We start from the raw sequence: 19,452 nt of genomic DNA on the forward strand, positions 1-19,452 counted from the left end.
GAATGAAAATGATAAGTCATGCAGATTTCATGGGGAATTCATCAGTCATCGCTCGTTAGTCGTCTCGTGAAGAAGTCAGTCAGCTCGAATTGCTCCTAAAAAACCCGAATTTCTTAAATCAGCGACAACATTTCGTGTGACTTTGGCATCGCCGCGTGCAAAAATATCAAGTGGTGCATCCGATACGACAGGAATTAAATGTCGCATCATGTATTTTTATAAGCAAAATCTTTTGCAAAGTTCCCAACTCAAACGATTGTCCGACCACAAATATTCATGCCAAAATATCTCGCTTCTAGGTATGTGCCTGTGCTAATTAATCACGGGAAAATGTGGAAAAAATCTACAAAAAAGGGTCCCATGTTGTGTAATTAGTCAGATATTACGATGCCCTATTTTGTGACGATGACGTTGATGCTCTCTTCCGCAATTTTCTTTTTAACTCGTTGCTCGTAACACACATACTCACTTACGTGTGGCTGTTCGAGTCACATCGATAGAGATACGCGCTGTCTCGAGTATGGCCTGATCTATGGCAAAATAATAATAATAATAAATAAATAGATCCCGTATGGATTTCGTGTAATTCGCGTTAAAGTGAAAGAGAAATCTTACTTCTTACCGCATTTTGTCCTCAGATCCGCTTTTTCGCTCAAAATAAAAAAAAACCACGCGAGTGAAAAATGTTTATTTAACAAAAAATCTCAACTTGTCTCGAATTTCAGACAAATATTTACAACCATGGTGGAATTTCTTGGTCAGCAAAACACCGCTCTGGCTCGCACCGAACCTCATCACGATCGTCGGTCTCATAGTTAACATATTGACGACACTGATTCTCGTCTAGTAAGTAATTTTTTATCTGTAATTTTTTATTTTTCGAATTTCTTGAACTTTGAACGTGTGTGAACGACGTTTTTTATCATGTCACGAAACAAAAATAAAAGGTTTCATTAATAAATAAATAAGTAATGATAATAAGTGAATCATTGTCCTTCTATTTGCATTAAAAATTAACTAGACGCTTTAATTTTTTATTTTTTTTTTTATAATTAGACAATTAATTTTCTTTCAAAGGTCATTCGCTAAAAAAAAACGTTCAACAACTTTTACTCGTTTTTGCCGGTTTGATGAACAAACGGTCTATTGTAACACGAAAAAAAAACTTATTTTTGGCAAATGATTAAAAAAGAGACACAGAAAATATTAAAATATAATGAACATAAAACGTCCTCTTATGAAGACATGTGAAATATTCCTGCTAGTTTTTTATTCTTTTTTTTTTTTTGTTTTTTGTCAACTAGCCAATATTTTTGTTTATTTACATTTATTGTCTTTCTCGAGATAGAAAAATGCCGACTGTAACTAACTACAAGACAGAGAAAGGCGTTTAAAGTCAATATTAAAATGCTGTAAACAGCAGCAATTAGCGTTATGTCATGAGTTTCACAATTTTCGCTGAATGTTATCTAATGAGCAGTAGCTTTTTTTTATCATATAGAGATAATTTTTTTTATCCAGTAATTTTTTTTATCTTATCTATTTTGCTTATTGACAGTGAATATTATTGTTGTTGAACCGCAGAATATAATTTTTTTCAAAAATTTATTTAAATGTTTAAATTTTAAAGCATTTATATGAAAATATTTGAAGTCACTTAATTTTTTTTTTGTTACTTTTTGAGTGAACCGTACAATTATTATTTATGTTGGTACATATTTTATTTATTTTTTTTTCAATTGAAGAGAACAATTTTAACAACATATTTATTTAATTATGACAAAAAATTCAGTTGATAAATAGATTAAAAAATTACATCTGTTTTCAATTTCACAGAAAATTATTATAAGAAAATTATAAAAAAATATTTGTTAATTTTTTTTAAATTTTCTTTTAATTCAAATAAATTCAATAAAGTTTTAAATTATTTTTTTTTAAATTAAAAAGGATGAATAAAAAATAATAATTAAAATAAAAATATAATTAATTAAAATAATTAATTAAATTAAATAAATTATTTTTCATTTAAAATATCTGAAAATAAGAGATTTATACCAAAATTTGAGCATTTTTTACATTTTAGACAAGATATCAAAGAAATTTCAAAAATATCTCAAACATTTTAATTTTTTATTAAAATTTTATAAAAATATAATTAAAAATTGATTAATTAATTTGTTCATAATTTATTTAATTTAAAAAAATAATTATTTAAAATTTGTCAATTTAACGAAAAATAAGCATTTTTTGAACGTTTTTAGCCTTAAAAATTTATATCCAAGTAAAGTTTTTAATCCTTATTTGAAATTTATTAAAATTTATTTAAATTTTTGAAAAAAAAATTACATTTGGACATACATTATCGCTAAAAAACGTTCATTTTTATCTCTTCATCAACAAAAGAATGAAACTACTCATAATCGAATAAACAAACAAATTATCGCTGTGAACATTTGTTATTAGTATCAATTTCCTATTTTATTTTTTTTTTGCGCTGATTAACCCACTTTTGATTAAAATCACATTTTTTAACGTCGCGCCGAACAATAAATCACGAATGAGCCAAATTTGCTCTCGAAACTTTATCATCCATCACTGATAAGAAATTAATCTTCCTTAACTTTGACATCGCCTACGATATGCTGCTTTTTGTTTGTTTTTTTTTTGCGATTAAAACAAACAATTCTTGAAAACAAATGTGGGTTAATGCGTATTTTTTTTGAAGTCATGAGTCAATTGCTTTGGTTTCTGCGAACTCAGTAGGCACAATTTAATTAAGACACTTGAGAAACGAGAAACAAGTGATATTTAATGAGTTATTTAGAAAAAAGTCATCATTTCACAATTTTTTAGATGCCAATCATTCGTATAAATAAAAATAATAGAGAGAGAGAGAGAAATAAGCGCAATATGTCAACAAAGACAGGCGAAACAGGCAATTATGGCGTTTAAAGTTTATATTGTTGCGTACTTTTTTTATTTATAAATTCAAATAAATACATTCTAGCAATAGATATCGCTCTGTTGCTTTGAGGAGACCTACATTTCGCATAAAATGCATGTGACATTGACCTAATTTTCGCTACTTGCAACGTTTATAAATAGAAAATCGAGTTGAATGACTCATTCAGCACTTTGGAACTAACGAATAAATCTCAATCGGGCGATTTCGCAGCTCAACCAGCGAACGACTTCGAACGGCATTGCTGAAATTCGCTTCGATGCATGTGACAGGACGACGTCTCCCTTTGCCCATGTCGCCTTTCATCGCTGAAGTTTTTGTCAAATCAATGTGCATCACTTTCTCGACCTTCATGCTGTGCGGCCTCGGAACGAATTGCGAATGTTCGCGCGATTTTATTGTTGTTCCTGTTGTGATGCTAACGTTTACGAGATAATCCTTCAAGGCTGCCTTCAAACGAATATTTTCCGCTTTTAGAGATTGCTTTTCTTCCTTCAAACAGGCACAATCGATCTTGGTTTTGTTGTAACGGCGCCAAAAGTAGTCCAGTTGCGATTGGAGTGTGTCAACGGGCTTTTCCATGATGGCTCGGAATTCCTCAGATAAGGCATCGCCATCGGTTATTTCGAGAAAAGCTTTTTTCGGGCCTCGTTGGAAACGGAGTTCGTCCCTGTCACTCTCGAATTTCGAACAAAAGTTGGCAATTTGTAAAATATGCTTTCCACGTTTGTCCAAATGGTCTAATTTCTATTGAAAAAAAATTTTTTAAATTAATTTTTGATAAAAATTTTGAAAATTTCGTACCTTTAGAATAGCATTTGACCACAAAACGAGCTGTTTCAACCTTTGTTTGTCTGTCGCAAGCCCCAATTCGAGTTCCTGCTTCAAATTTTCGCATCTATCGTGCAAATCCTTCCGATATTTCGTCAACTGCTCCACATTAAATTCATGTTCGTCCTTCAATGTCGAGTATTTTGCTTTCAAATCGGCAATAATGTCGGAGGCACGTGTCACCTCCATGTAATGCGACTCAATGTATTTCGTGTCACTGTTGTCGCGCTGCCGCAAATCCACATAATCGTTCCTGTAGTCTTCCGTACTTTTCAGATATCGCGACATAATTTGCTGAAATTCGGTCCACAAGCGTTCCATATAGGCCTCGCGTTGCTTCGTGATCTCCTCGAGCTTCAGTATCATCTGCAAAAATTAAAAAAAACGTAATTTTCTCGTCAAAAGTTGAGTGATTTTGAGTGAGTGAATGCTTAAAAAGTTCTAAAGAATTGGAACGGAAGTGCTGACAAGTATTTAAGCGACTTGATGAGCAAACGGGCTTTTCATTCAGTCCCAAACTCGACAAATGTAAAGATGAAACACGGAGTTTTGCTGCTTTTTGTAGCAGTTTTGTACGTTTTGAGCCAAAAAGCTCTCGGATTACGATGCCGAACTGATGAAGGAATATCCAGAGATGACTCCCGACGAGTAACTAGAACTTGTATGCGACGCATAACGATGGAAGACAGCGAAAATTACGACGAATATGAGAATTATGACTCGAATGAGAGTGGAAATGCGGATTATGGACAAAATTCGCACTCCAGAAACAACAATCGAGGCAGAAATAGTAACAACAGAGGCAATTCCCATCACAATAATCGCCGAAATCATCATGAAAGAGGACATAATCAAGGTTATGACTACGGAAACAACAGAAATGGCAACCAAAATTGGAATGGAGACTACAACGGAGGTCGACGTTACAAGAGACAACTGTTAACTTACCCTTCTGGAATGGCATTTAGTCAATATAACCCCTTTGGAGGCAATTCTGGGCCCGGATATGACTTCAATCGGAACCAATATCCATCCCAAAATAGTAATTTTGACTTTTTTCAAGGGTCGGAGAGTGGAAATAACTATAATAATCGAAATAATAACAACAATTACAACAACCGAGGCAGTTACAATGGGAACGACAACGCAAATAAATCGTGTTTGATGCAATGTTTCTTCGAAGAGATGAAAATGACGAGCAACGAAGGTTTCCCGGACAAGCACAAGGTCTTGCATGTCATCACTGAGGAGATGCGCGACCGTGAATTGAAGGATTTCTACACAGATTCCATCCAAGAATGCTTTCACATACTCGACTTGGGTAACAAAAGTGACAAGTGCGATTATTCGCGGAATCTTGTGACTTGTTTGAGTGAACGTGCCAAGAGCAATTGCGACGATTGGAATGGAAATAGTAGTATTTTGTTCAATTAGTGTGTGTTTCGTGCAAAAATAGTAATAATAATGTCCTTACCGAGTTCTTCAAGCTATCCTTTTTCTGCATGTGCTCCTCTTCGTTGGCCTTGCGTTCAGCATTCGCTTTTTCCGCTAAGCCATAATAAACGCACTCTAATTCTTTTTGGGCTTCGGATTTTTTTGCCTTGTAAATTTTTATCTCGTCATCGTAGTGTTTCAAGCGACTTGCTTTCTCCTCGAGATACCAACTGCGCAAAAAATGAACGCGATCTCGGTGAATTACGATCAAGCGTTCGATATTTTCCATGTGGGAATGCAACATGGTAGAATAAATTTCCTCGGATTCGTCCAAATCGCACAAAAGTCTTCGGATTACGGAATTTTTGCGTTCGACCATTTTCAAGCATTCCTTTTCCACGGCATTTATTTCGTCCGTTAGTTGGGCACATTTGATGTTTCGAAGCAACGAACGCCAATCTTGGTTGATTTTGGCGAGATTCAAACGACTAAAGGCATCTTCCTTCTTGAGTTTGTTCTTCATAAAAGTCGCGATGAGTTGTTGCTTCCTGCGACGAGCTTCCTCTTCCATATCCGCGCGATGTTGCAAGTAACGGAGACGCTCTTCTTCCGACATTCGAGCCAGCTTGTTTCCTTTGCCGCCCTTGCCTTTGCCTCCGCCGCCTTTTTTGCCTCCCATTTTTTTTTTTTTTTATGAAAAAAAGCTTAAAAATTCAATTAAAAATTTTTTTTTTAGAAAATGTGAAAAAGTCAACTTTCCAAAATAAAATTCAAATATTGAATAAACGAAAAACTCCTCGAGTCATATGGAGTTGTGTCCATAGAAACGATTGTTTTCCAAAATCCTTCCTAGTTACGTGTTGAAATGCGTTTCGGGAATGAATATTTTTGGCTCACACACCGTTCGATTCATGTAAAAATATGCATTTCACTGTTTGTTGTATAAATTTCCATAAAATTTCTAATAAAACAATTTTTTTCTTTCTCAACAGTTACAGTCCCGATGGTCGTCAGGAACCCCCTAGATGGGCATGTTTCTTGTGTGGCTTCGGATTGTTCATTTATCAGAGCTTGGATGCCATCGATGGAAAACAGGCACGTCGTACAAACTCCTCATCGCCCCTTGGAGAACTCTTCGATCACGGTTGCGATTCGATTTCAACAGTTTTTGTCGCCGTTTCTGCTTGCATTTCGGTGCAACTTGGTTTCTATCCGAAATGGATGTTCTTTCAAGTGAGTTTTTAATTAAAATATTTTTTTTCTTTAAGCTGCTCAAAATAAAATTTAATAGTTTTGTATATTTTAAAGCATAAAAATTAAGTTTGTTTTTAAAAAATTAAAAAACTTTTAAAATTACATCCAAATAATCGTTTTTCGAGAAAATTTTACAATTTCAAAAAAAAAAAAAAAAAAAAATAGAAAATTCGTAAAATAAAAAAAAATATCGTAATTTATTCGAACATTAGAAAATTTTTATTTAAAAATTAAATATTTACATTTAAAAAATTATATTTTAATATTCGAAAAAATTAAAATATTTTTTTCTTAAATTTTTCCTATTTGAAAATTAAAATAATTTTTTTTTTGTTGAAAAATTAATTTATCATTTTAATTATTTTTTTTACCGAAATTTCTATTTATATTTTTTTTATTTTTTTAATTATGAAATTAAATTATTTTGCTCCTAAAACTTTTCAACAAAATTATTAAGTTTGGAAAAAACCTTAACAAAATAACTTATTTTTCAGTGTTTTTGTGCAATGATCCTCTTCTACTGCGCGCATTGGCAAACATACGTCTCCGGAACACTGAGATTCGGTAAAGTCGATGTGACGGAAGCTCAATGTGCAATCATTGCGATCCACATGATATCAGCTATTTTTGGCCCATCGATATGGATGACGAAGGTAAGCAACCTTTTTTCAACTTTGACCACATTTTGAACTCCCCCATCTCCTCGTTTAACTCATTTCCTTTTATTTTTAAATATTTTTTTATTGAATAAATTATAAAGTTCAAACCAACAACAGGATGCCACACAAATTTTTTTCCCTCAAGTCATGATAACGATTAAAAATTGAACCCTTTTCGGCGATACGACGTGCCTTCACACAAAAAATTCAACTTTGTTATCAAATTATTAGTATAAATAACAATAAAGTTGTCTGTTGTGTTCTTAGTATTTATACTGATAATATTAATAGACATCGTCTTTGGCGTATCTGTCGCACAGACACTTTGTTCAATGACCTCCATTCAAAATTATCGTTCGATTTTCGTATACCGTAAAAATTCCCGATGCTTGTATGAGATCGTCATTGAAATGAATTTTGAGAGGCGTTTTACATCGACGTCGTGATAAGCACTTTTTGTGACGTGATTTTTTCGTGTTTTGTTTGTTTATCAACGCAAGTCCCCTCATGCTCGACACTTTTTGTTATGACAAGTTCCATGCAAGTTCCTTTAATTAATTATTAGATTCTATTTCTATCCTCATAATTTTTATTTTTTATCGATTTTTGTGTTTAAAAAATTTAATTTCCTGTTATTGTGGCTCCCTGTCTTTAAAATAGCTTGCTTCTTACCATCTTTTGTTCTGTATTTTATTATTTTACGTCATTTCATCTACCTTTTGGCAGAAAAAAAAAAAAAAAATAATTTTCTTTCTAAATTTTGAAATAAAAAAAAAAATTTGCATCAAAAAAATAAAATTTTGACACAGATCGTTGGTCACTTTCAATACTGGAATTTCATGGCGTTAGCGACAATTGTGTGCAGTTCGTGGGCCTTGTCATATTTTTTCAGTGTCATTCGGGCAGGAGGCATTGGAAAAAATGGCTCAACAGTTGCCGTAAGTCTCACACTTTGGGCCATCAAATTTTTCTTCCTTCTTCGCATGTAAATCTCGCATGAGCTGTGATGTCCTCTTCTACAAAAAAAAAAAAAAAAATGAGCGAAAATCTTTTCTTGTTATAACTTTTTGTTGCAAATTTGTTAGAAATAGTTGAGACAGCATTCGCTACGATACAATGAATTGCTGCCGAATTGCATGTTGCTTTAAAAAAAATCACGTTGCATGTGAAACTTTAATGTTTAGTTTTTTAGTTGAAATTTCTGCATGTCATGACAAACAAACAGCTAACGCAGACAAGAGCTGAGCACAAAAATAATCAACAAACATTGCTTTTGAATAAAGTGTACAATGATGATCGAACGCGTGGCCGGCATCCTATTTGACCTCTTTACATTTTTTTTCTCTATCTGATTTTTTTTTTCTATAAAAATTTCCCCAAAAAATTCCTTTTCACCAAAATTAAAATAATAAAAAATCCACATTCCCTAAAAAAAATAAAATTTTTAATTAAAAAATATTTTTTGATGTTCTCCCTTTTACCAATATATTTGTTGCTCTTCGAATCTGGATGCAAAAAAAATTATCATGGCTCTCTTGATGTATATTGTTAAACGTTAAAAAAAAACTTTAGATTCCAATCATGGGTCATGTTTGTCAATTAGTCAGCGCTATATTTGTGGCTGGATTCTTACAAATATTTTTCACATTTTGCCAAGTATTCGTTGTAGGAGGAGTTGGGAAAAATGGCTCCACAGTTGCTGTAAGCACATCATAATTAATTTCTTTATTATATATACAAGTTACATATTTATAATTATAAGTGGTAGTTTCATTATTATTTATACATTTATGGGGGTAATTATTTATATCAATACATAAACAAACGGCATTCGGCATGAGAACGCATGAAAAGTAGTTGGAAAGGTCATCATTTCATTTATTTTTAATTTTTTTTTTATTTAAAAAAATATTTCGTGCAATATTTTTTTTATTCTTATAAAATTATACATAAGAAATATCGAATAAAAAAAATATTGCATGAAATCCTTTTTAATTTATTTTTGTTATTGGCTTTTATATCATAAGTTATTTTTATATAATTTCATTTTTCTTTTAAAAAAATATCAAACTCATAGCTTTCATCGTGTGAACTTTCCCAAATACCTCTTTATGCTACTTTATATTTCTATGGAAAATTGGCGTATGAAAATTTCGCAAGAATTTTTTCTCGTGGATGCGGTAAAAATGGATCTACTGTTGCCGTAAGATTAAAGAGACTAATTTTTTTAGCTTTTGATTTTCTTTTGTAGATATTCGATTTTTTTTTTGTATTTTTTTACATTAGATACCTTTATAAAAAATAATTGCTACAAAGTATTGCAGCGGGCAGCTCATGATCAAAAATTCCGATAATAAATTAAATAGCTATAACGGGTCACATTTTCGTTATATTTCATTTATTACTATGGCAGTCTTGCAAAAATAAAATATTTATTCTAAAAATAGAAAAAAAAATTTCTTCTGCTACTTATTTATTTATTAATGTTTACAAGCGGTGCATTTTTCGTACCTACCTTTGATGGTGCAAAAACGCGGGGTACTCATTCACAAAATTACCAGACTGACATTTATAACTCTGCTTTTCATTTTAATTTTCTTTCAAGACGTTTTTTGCTGCATTTTGAAGTTGCATGATATTTTTGGCATGTACATTACTAAAATATAAATAATAAGTAATTACATTAATTAACGTTAAAAATGTAAATAATTCATATTTATTTGTTCATAAATATTTGTGTATATTTATACTAACTTATATGCGGGTGTTGATGTATAAATAAGTAGGTGAAGGGTTAGATTTGGAAATTTTTTTAATGTTTAACGAGTTCTTTTGTTTTGTTAATTTTTGAAAATGAGGAAGTTGAAAGCAAAATAACTCGTTAAATAATTAATTTTAATTGGAAATCGAAAAAAATCAGAAATTTCAATTTTTTGAAACTAATTTCTGATTTTTTTAAAGATTTCTCCAAAATAATGTAATGTTTAAAAAATTTTTAATAATATATTTTTTAAAAATCCTCACAGGGAACGAGTGTCATCTCTCCAGTGATACCTTTTTCGCTGGTAGTTGTTCCAGCTTTCATCATTTCGCAAAAGTCAACCATTCAAATTTATGAGCAACATCCCGCGTTGTACATTTTGGCCTTTGGAATGGTTGCTGCTAAAGTAACAAATCGTCTTGTGGTAAGTTTTCTTATTAAATTTTAAAAATAAACACAAATTTAATCAAAAATTTTCATTTTTAGGTTGCCCACATGACAAAAAGTGAGATGGAGTACTTTGATTGGGGACTCATCGGTCCATTATTCCTCTTTTTAAATCAATATTTTAACAATTTCTTACCCGAGTACTTTGTCTTGTGGTTCGCTATGATTTGGTGCACAATTGATTTGTGTCGTTATTCCTCACAAGTGAGTATTTTTCAAGAAATTTCGAATTTTTTCATTTTTTAATAAAACTTTTTTAAATTTTAGGTTTGTCTTGAAATATGTGACCATCTCCATATCAATCTATTTCGAATTCCGTACCCACCCAAGCCAGTCACCTATTCGCAAGGTACAAATGTGACGTCGCACCATCGAAATGGAACAAGTAGTTCGTCCAATACAAGCCAATCAAGCGGCAGTCCACAATCGCAGGTGCATCGAAAGCAGACACGCAGTAGCAGTAAGACACTACAACAGCATTAAGTTTTCTCGGGATAATTATGGAAAAAAGTATATAAAGATATATTTAAGATAAAGATACAGAAGAAATAATAAAAATATGTAAAGAAATGTCGAAAGCCAAAAAAATTGCAAAAAAAAAACAAATGTTGCAAAGCAAGTTTACATGAAGTAGAATAATAAACATTTTAATAGACAAGTACTTTAAGTAGGTTTTTTTTGTGTAGGCAATACCTAATAATTAATTAATTATTAATATTATTAATGAAAAGTCATCATTGTAATGAATACATACGAAAATATTTATTTATTTTAAACAAATATTAATAAATCTAATTAAATTTAACTATATTATTTCAAAAAGGATAAGGAATACTGTACTACCTAAAAATCGAACACTAAAATTTACGCTTTTTTGTTATTTTCCTATTACAAATAGGTAATTATATTAAGTAATGTTTAAAATTTTTTGGCTTTATATTATGTTCCCAAATCTAAATTCATTATTTGCAGTAGCTCCTCCAAATAAATCCTTGTCAATTTTCTTTTAATTCTAAATGGTATTATAAGTTATTGTCTCGGATAAGAAAGGAAAGGATAAGATAATAATTAGATTTGTGATGTAAAATATGTCTAAAATGTAAATAAATGTAGCGGTACGGATCGATTTATGTCTTAAGTTGTTTAAAAAAATGATATTTTGTATTATTATTTTGAACATAATGAGCATAAATGTAACCAATTTCATTCAGGAACGAAGAAAAATAATGTTACAAGTTTTGTTAATTTTAATGGTTGAGTTGTTGACATTATAGTTTAGTTATTTAGACATTACATATTATTAAAAGAAAAATTTAAAAAAAATTATTTCAAATCAAACATTAAGGAAATTGCAGATTGTGTTAAATATTAAAAGAAATAAATTACAATTAACTAAATAAGAAAAACAACTAAAAATTGTGTTTTAATTTTCAAAGCTGAATTTGAGAGAAAAACTGAGTAAAAATAACTGAAACGTTTAAAGGACAAGAAAAAATCTCAAAAATGAGATGTTATGAAATGTTCGTTGAATCCGCAATCGCAGGTACGGTCGTCGTCGGATAAATGTTCTTCGAATCCGCAATCGCTCTGCTATGTTGGATTTTCAATCGGTTCAAAATGCACCATTGACGTCTTGAAAGATCAAATTCTTCTTTTCGGTTAGAACCAAAATCGAAAAATTGGCAAGATAGACCCGAATTCTCATATTTTTTCTTTCATTTGTCATTTAAATAGAATCCTTTAGCTGAAAATCTTTCTGCTGTTTTCAACGGAGGACTTCATGATTCTTCGTTGTTTCAATGAAGGAGTATGAGCTAAAGAATTCTGTCTCGTTTGCAATCTGCTGAGTCTCTGTGTCCCATTGCTTCCATCTATTTGTTAAATCTTGCATGACCTGTAAGGAAATTAACTAATTATTTCTTCTTAAATCTTTCGTTCTTGGTCAATTCAGTTTTGCCGGCAAAATTCAGAAGACAACCTGCGCCCCCTATAATAAACAATCGAAATGAAAACGGATCGGAATGAAAATGGACCGTTAACGATAGGCCGAACAAAACATTAAAGTCAAATAAATCTGCAAGGGCAGCCTAAAGCTATTTTAAAGGATTACTCAAATTAAGCTACAAATTTACAGGAATTTTCTTAGAAACTGTATTATAAGAAAATATCCTTTAAACAATTATTTTTCTTTTTTCTCAATTGTTTTTCAAATTTGTACCAGTCCAATGAACAGCATGAAACCGAAACTCACAAAACAACGTAAAATTGGACTCAATCATCTCGTTGCTGCAGTAGTAAGCAGACGTATTTTTGTTTTGCTCCGTGCTTAAGTTTTTACACAGGCAAAAAATATTATTTTTGAGTGTTTTCGCGTTATTTTAACCCATTCAGCGCTAATAAATTATCATTGCAAATCACAAGACATCGCGCGATCATAAATTCAAGACAATTTTTGTCACGGAAGTGCTTTAAATCGCAAAAAGTTTAAAAATATAATTGATTCCCGGTGTGTTTATATGAAAAACAGAGAGAAAAATGATTTGTTTACTTTTTAGTACAACGAAATTTTCGTGAAAAGTGCTCGATTTTCACGTCATCCGAACATTCAGTGTGCCGCTCCGAGACTTTTGTTCATGGAAATGTGACAAAATTCGCAAATACTTTTAAAAATCACTTAAAATATTGCTAAATTTAATCTGATTTAATAGAAAAATGGTGCCAAATTTATTACCGACAGCGAATTAAATAAAAAAATAAATAATAATCGTAAAAAATCTGGGGAGCAAATAAAATAAAATAAAATTAATAAATAGATTACGAGCGAGTGTGCCAGACGATTCTATTCATTCAAAATTGAAAAATAATAATAATGATAATAAAATAAGCACAGTTTTTTATTTCGTGAATGAGACGAGGAGACACGAGAAGTCTGTAAAAATGAAATAAAATTAAAAAAAAAAACAAGAAACACTTTGGTGGCCTTTTGCCAACGGACAACACTTTTGCAGACACTGGACACACGACATAAATCTTGTATTTTGGCGAGAGAGAGGCGAAAAAAAAAATATTAAAATAAACAAACATTTGCGTAAAGACTTGTGAATGAAATAAAATTCAGAACAGTTTCAACTCTCGATCAATGTAGATCACAAAATTTAATTTTTTTTTTCTCGAAAATAAAAGTATTAAAAAAATTATATTAAAGAAGATGGCCCACAAACGGGCCAAAGTGATAAAAAATCATCGACAAAGGACAGGCTGCCAAAATTATCCACAAAATATTCTAATTTTCATTGTGATATTTGTTCTGCAATTACAAAATGTTCTTGGTAAGTTTCCATTTTTTTTATTTTTTTGTTATTAATTACTAAACTTTTTGTACGTGCTTCAAGATAAATTACTCGATATTATCAAAGCTGTCAATTTTTCGATAATTTATGATAGTAATTACAGTTAAAATATTGTTCTCATTATTTTTTTGTTATTTTACTTGATGAAATAACTCACGTTAGAGGTCAAGTCACGTTCCGCGCAAATCTGAAAATAAATCTAAAATTAAACGTCAGCAAATTCTTATCAAATCTCGCGTCATAAAATGCAACTTGAACTGAAAATTTAACAAAAATCCAATTTTTTCTTGGTTCTGTGACGTGACGATTGCCACTACATACAAAACAAGCCCTTATCTTGTCTCTGATATAAATAAATTTGATAAAAATGTCATATGAGGTGTGAACGCACATTCACTCGCCTCGTTAAGTTTTATTTTATTTTTATAAATAAACCAGAATGATAAGAAAGGTGCGTAAATATTGTAACAAAACAGTTCGAAACTCGTGAAAAGGAAGTCAGGGATTAACTAAGAGGTCAAATACTTACAACCACAGCCACAACTCGATTTCATGCCGTACCCAATTAACATGATTAATTGATTTTCGCACGCAAAGCGATCGGAAAATTGAGAAACTGAAAAAAAAACGTTTAAAGGTGATAAATATCGTGATTGAAAGTTGCCTAGAAGGAAAAAAGTCAACTTTGCCATATGTGTCAGGACTCTTTTTGTCCATTTTTTTACACAAAAAAGCAATTTTCTTTCAAAATCTGAGAAAAAAAAATTAAATGTGTGTGTAAAATGTTTTGGTTAAAATTCCCTGCAACAGACACAAGAAAATAATAACAAAAAAATACGTCTTTTCACAAAATACAACAACAAAAATAACAACAATCCGGTGCATCGATGGTGTTGTATTGAAAAATATAACCTGCTGCTGCCGATGATTATACACACTCTTACTCACACACACACACACACGGACAGACAGACATACAGCATGCTTGCCTTGTTAGTGAATTGAAATGGATGATGGTTAACACAAATGTTCTTCTTCTTCGTCGTTGTTGTTGCTGCAACTCCGTACACAGGAATCTCTCGTAGAACGAAATAAAGGCAACTTTGAAAATTAATGGCCGTAGTATATTATTTTTGTATTTCATTCTTTTATTTTTTTTATTGTTACTCTGCTGCTGTGTTCGACGTATGACGATGAAAAAAGATTTTTTTATGCTCGTACACGATTTCGATCAATGCATCGAGTTAAGAAAAAATGTTAGATTAGACAAAAATCTAGATAGAACGATGTGAGAAACAATTTTTTTAAATCACTTCCTCATCTTGGGGAATTTTTTTTTTCGATCCTATCGATCGATAAATGAAGTTTAATGTGCCACAAACATAGAAAAAAATTCTATAACCGCATAAAGAGGTAATAATCGCTTAGAATAGAAAAATATTTAAATAAAATTTATAAAAAGTGAGAAAAATGAAAATCCACGAATTTTTTACGCTGCATTTTAATATTTATGGTTTTGTGGTTTTTACACTTTTCTTAAAAAAAAATATAAAAAAAATATTAAATAATAATTTTTTTTAAGTATGTGTGAAGATTTTCATCCTTCACTTGAATAAACAAGTCAAAAATTAATAATAATTTTTTTTTAAATAACTACCTGATTTTTTATGAGATTTTTCATTTTATCCCATGAGACATGGGACATGACCCGGAATAATATTTTTTTTTACTCCCGCAGACAAGTCAGTCACAGATGTGAGAAATTTTTCGTTTGACACTTGAAAAAAATTAGGAATTCAGCGAATGCAGACAAAAATGTCATTAGTGGCGATGATGATGAACTTGTCTCCAATTTTTTCTTGTGTTTGACAAATATTTCTAAAAAAAAATTATTTAAAAAAAAATATAAAAAAACGAACCATTGAGTTAATTTTTTTTTCGAATATTTTTTTAACTGAAGTAGCTCGTAATAATTTTTTTTTTAAATAATTTATGCGTTTTTTATTTTTTTTCTTTGCTTATAATTATTACAAATGTCATAAAAAATTAGTTAGACGCCCATAATTTGAATAAAATCACAAAAAAATCTCATTTACTTTTAAATTTATGACTTAAACCCACAATTCTAATTTTTTATATCAAACTTTATTTTAGTTTTTTGTTTGTTTTATGGCGAACATTGCAGATTGGAGTGGCAGATAAACTCCGCTGAAGTGAACTAATGAAGAATTAAACAAACAAAAAAAGAACAAGATTTGTACCTTTTGTGCAAATTGTAGAACGATTTCTATTTCAGTAGTGTCTCCGTAGATAGGAGGAATGAAAAAGAACAAGAAGAGAACATATAAAATTTCAGACAACATGTAAATCGTCGCCACATGAGTCCAAAACAAGACATGCTAAAATTTTTATAGATTTTTTTTTTGTTTGTGAGAGTAGAAAACAAGACAAAAAACGAGGACGATAATAATAAAACGTCTTTTTTGTGAAGAAAAAATAAAAAAAAATAACTAACTTGGTTTTAAAGTTGTCATGTCTTGTCTAGCAACTGACTAATAAACACTTGAAAGTACATGACCAGAAAATTACAAATTTTTGTAAAGATTCATGATAAAAAAAAACTTCGTTAAATAAAAAATTATTATGCAGAATGTAAATTGATCGTCGTGTTGTTGTCAGGTTTCAGGTGTTATTTTATTTGTTTTATTTTTCGTGTCTTGTTATTTACATAACACACATGGAACAACACGCAGTTTCTCCTTAAAACAACACCTGAGACGATTGAAAAGTGTTTGATTACATTTTGATAAATAAACATTCGATCACATATGGCACAAAATCGGTGCTGCTGCGGACCCATTATTATTATCTGCTTCATTAAGTCGCGGCATTGGCACGAAGCGAGAGACAACCTAGTCGAGCCGCTTAATTTAATTTAACAGTAACAACACGTATAATTGGTAATTTGATACATTTTGCCAGCAAAACGACGATGAGAGACAACAAACCACAAGCAAAAAAAAAAACTTAACACCATAAAATTATTATGAGAAAACATCCTGTTACGGTAAATTAATATTTTTTCACAAGACTTTTGGATTTCTAGTGATTTGTGAAGTGAAGTGAAGTGCGAAATTTGCGGATTAGATTAGGAGGAAGGAGCCTGCGTGCCATCTTGTTAACAGAAAAAAATTACAAATGCAAATTAATCACTTCAGAGATAATTATAATGAGAGTGTTCAGTCAACCATCATCCGTTTAAAAGCAATTTGTATATCATTCTTTTCTCGGTCTGTTCCTTCTTTTCGCGTTCCGCATGCAACATGATGCTCGGTAGCTTCCATCTTACACAACGACGCACGCTGCAAACACATTCTTCGACTAATTCCACACATAATCAGCAATTATTACTCTCTCTTGCTCGAACAACTTGGCAACAGCAACAACGGCAAGAGGAAAGGCAATTGGTTACGCTGCTGCTTCTCTTCCGAATGCATTTCTTCAACACTTTTCTTCGCGCATCTGCTTAACGAATGACGTACAAACTGCCATAAAATATCTTCTAACTGCATGTTTTCTTGCTTTTTTTGATCTATTGCATGCCCATGTAAACATAAAGTGCACCATTTCTTGTTAACTCACATTTTATTATGATATGCTCGCATGCGTGCATGAGGCAGCTCCTCACAATTTGTCTACGACATGCAGAGATAGATAAATTAAAACACATAAACGAAAGTGTGAGGAATTTGTGTAGCGCAGTTTTGAAATTTTTCGCTTGACTTTTGTATGAATTTTAAAGTTTTTATGCAAAATAATTCGATTTCAAAAATTTTTTTAAAAGAATTTTAAGAAATTTAAAATATATTTTTTTTTTTTGATAGAAAATTGTAAAAAAATTAAAAAAAAGTTAGAATTTTAGTCTAAAGCTTTAAAGTTTAAAATTATTTTATTATTTTATGTTCATATTTTATTTTAATTTTTATTTTAATTTAATTTATTTTAATATTTAAACTCAATAATTTTTTTTTAATTTTGAAATCAATTAATTTTTGCCTAATTTATCAAATTTAAATTTTTGTATATTTTATAAAACTTGTATACATTTAATTTTTTTTTAATAAAATTTATTATTAATTAAAAAAATCAAAAATTCAAGAAAATGTTTCAAAAACTTTATGATATAAAATTTAATAAAATGATAAAAAAAATTATAAAAATAAATCAAAAAATAATTTAATAAAATAAAATTTTATTTTTATTTAAATTGATAAATATGATTTTTCAAACAAATTTAAATTATTTTTTTAAATTTATTAATATTTATTTTTTTTTATTAATTTATTTAAATTTAATGAATTTTAGTATTTTATTTTTATTATTTTAAAAATTCAAAAATTTAAGAAAAAATTTCAAAAACTGACTTGATATAAAGTTTAATTCAAAAAAAAAAAAAAAAAAAAATTTTTTTTAACGCAAACGATTTATTTTAATAAAAAATTATTTATAAAAATTAAATTTTAGTTTAATTAAAAAAATATGATTTTTAAATAAATTTTTAATCAATTTTAGATAATCTTTTTTAAATTAATTTATTTAATTTTTTTATTAATTTATTTAAATTTAATTATTTTTAATATTTTTTTTATTTTTAATATTTTTTTAAAATGTATTATATAAATTTATTTTTTTCAATGCGAAACACAAAATCTTCACAGAAGAAAAAAATCATATGAAAAGAAAAATGAACAAGCAACCAGTAAAAACATAAAACAACTAAAAAATAGTGCAGTGATTTATTATGATTCCGAATGTTTATTATATGCAAACAAGCGAACTAACGAACGAACTTCACTGTAATTTAAAATATATTACTCTTGTTTAAACAAGAGGCTTTCTATATTTATTTTTTTTTGTGAATCTTCATGTTTAACTAGCCTCGTTGTTCTTCAGCACAGTTTTCGTGTCATGATGCACCTGCATTAATTGGAGATTGTTAACTCATTTTTTGTTGTTGTGTTTATTGATTGTTTTGTGTCTTCTACCAACTTTGATGTATTTAGTTGGTGATGATTTTATAATATTTTTTTTTGTTACGTAATTAACAGCGAAGAAAAGAAAAGAAATGAAACGAGAAAAAAAAGTTTAAGAACGAAAACAGAAGGCACACCAAACAAAGGTAAACACTTAATGATGTTTGATTTTCAGCAACATTGATTGCCTTCGGGATAGAAACGATCACCTGCCATTCCCTCGTCGTCCTGTTCACCTGTATCTCGATGGCATCTTGACTAAGCACTAAGTAGATGACTATCATTAATTATAAAAATATTATTTTTTCGATGCGGTTATTAACGAGCTGGTTTTGATGATTTCGCTTAAAGAAAAAAAAAAAAAAAAAAATAAGAAGTCTAGTCTTCATAAAACACGCAGAAAAATTAATTGCGATATAATTTACCCTTCTTAACGATGGCGCAGATCAAAAGCGCGGTGCAAATAAAATCGCCGAATATTTATTGTAATGATCCGGTAGACGACAGATTTTAATCGCATTTCGTCTGATTCTCTTGTTTTACGGCGTCTCGTCATTTAATATTCCCGCATGCATTTGTTTGACATGTAATAACATAAGCATAATTAATTAATGATCAAGATTAAAATAATACCTACGCTGTGTCGGGATTCCGCGAAAATTGTTGTTTGTTGATATAAATAAAAAACTAAATCTTTCAAAAAAAAAAGTAAATGAACACC

The 19,452-nt window shown here is 30.1% G+C and overlaps 4 protein-coding genes across 5 annotated transcripts in view; 3 read left to right on the forward strand and 1 right to left on the reverse strand.

Moving 5' to 3' along the window:
* The first annotated feature begins 62 nt into the window (after positions 1 to 62).
* Positions 63 to 11,626, forward strand: LOC134827955 (cholinephosphotransferase 1). 2 transcript variants are annotated; one of them, XM_063840868.1, is made up of 8 exons: positions 63 to 299; positions 726 to 846; positions 6,220 to 6,460; positions 6,976 to 7,134; positions 7,950 to 8,078; positions 10,167 to 10,325; positions 10,388 to 10,552; positions 10,616 to 11,626. In XM_063840868.1, exons 1-8 carry the CDS (start codon positions 209 to 211, stop codon positions 10,829 to 10,831), a joined length of 1,281 nt encoding a protein of 426 aa, XP_063696938.1. In that variant the 5' UTR covers positions 63 to 208; the 3' UTR covers positions 10,832 to 11,626. The 2 variants fall into 2 exon arrangements, with proteins under 2 accessions (XP_063696938.1, XP_063696939.1); XM_063840869.1 differs by lacking the exon at positions 7,950 to 8,078 and adding an exon at positions 8,713 to 8,841.
* Positions 3,128 to 5,906, reverse strand: LOC134828007 (dynein regulatory complex subunit 2). Its single transcript, XM_063840937.1, has 3 exons — positions 5,268 to 5,906; positions 3,767 to 4,159; positions 3,128 to 3,709 (listed from the first exon to the last, which is right to left on the reverse strand). Exons 1-3 carry the CDS (start codon positions 5,904 to 5,906, stop codon positions 3,128 to 3,130), a joined length of 1,614 nt encoding a protein of 537 aa, XP_063697007.1.
* Positions 4,195 to 5,235, forward strand: LOC134827032 (general odorant-binding protein 71). The gene has a single exon (XM_063839560.1). The coding sequence runs from the start codon at positions 4,280 to 4,282 to the stop codon at positions 5,225 to 5,227; it is 948 nt and encodes a 315-aa protein (XP_063695630.1). The 5' UTR covers positions 4,195 to 4,279; the 3' UTR covers positions 5,228 to 5,235.
* A 1,025-nt stretch (positions 11,627 to 12,651) lies between the features above and the next one.
* LOC134826983 (low-density lipoprotein receptor-related protein 6) overlaps positions 12,652 to 19,452 on the forward strand; it is a 35,429-nt gene continuing 28,628 nt past the window's right edge. The window contains exon 1 of the mRNA XM_063839500.1: positions 12,652 to 13,677. Coding sequence (XP_063695570.1) covers positions 13,557 to 13,677 — 121 coding nt within the window. The 5' untranslated portion in view covers positions 12,652 to 13,556. The remainder of the gene's footprint in view (positions 13,678 to 19,452) is intronic.

This window comes from Culicoides brevitarsis, chromosome 1, assembly GCF_036172545.1.
Source record: "Culicoides brevitarsis isolate CSIRO-B50_1 chromosome 1, AGI_CSIRO_Cbre_v1, whole genome shotgun sequence".
Lineage (NCBI taxonomy): Eukaryota > Metazoa > Arthropoda > Insecta > Diptera > Ceratopogonidae > Culicoides > Culicoides brevitarsis.

What these genes read in the sequence shown, in the direction of transcription:
- LOC134827032 (XM_063839560.1), top strand. Translation starts at nt 4,280, where the DNA reads ATGAGCAAACGGGCTTTTCATTCAGTCCCAAACTCGACAAATGTAAAG.
- LOC134827955 (XM_063840868.1), top strand. Translation starts at nt 209, where the DNA reads ATGTATTTTTATAAGCAAAATCTTTTGCAAAGTTCCCAACTCAAACGA. An exon ending in CGAAATGGATGTTCTTTCAA is followed by an intron (nt 6,461 to 6,975) that starts GTGAGTTTTTAA and finishes CTTATTTTTCAG; the next exon opens with TGTTTTTGTGCAATGATCCT. An exon ending in TGTGTCGTTATTCCTCACAA is followed by an intron (nt 10,553 to 10,615) that starts GTGAGTATTTTT and finishes TTTAAATTTTAG; the next exon opens with GTTTGTCTTGAAATATGTGA.
- LOC134828007 (XM_063840937.1), bottom strand. Translation starts at nt 5,906, where the DNA reads ATGGGAGGCAAAAAAGGCGGCGGAGGCAAAGGCAAGGGCGGCAAAGGA. An exon ending in AGGATAGCTTGAAGAACTCG is followed by an intron (nt 4,160 to 5,267) that starts GTAAGGACATTA and finishes TAATTTTTGCAG; the next exon opens with ATGATACTGAAGCTCGAGGA. An exon ending in GGTCAAATGCTATTCTAAAG is followed by an intron (nt 3,710 to 3,766) that starts GTACGAAATTTT and finishes TTTTTTCAATAG; the next exon opens with AAATTAGACCATTTGGACAA.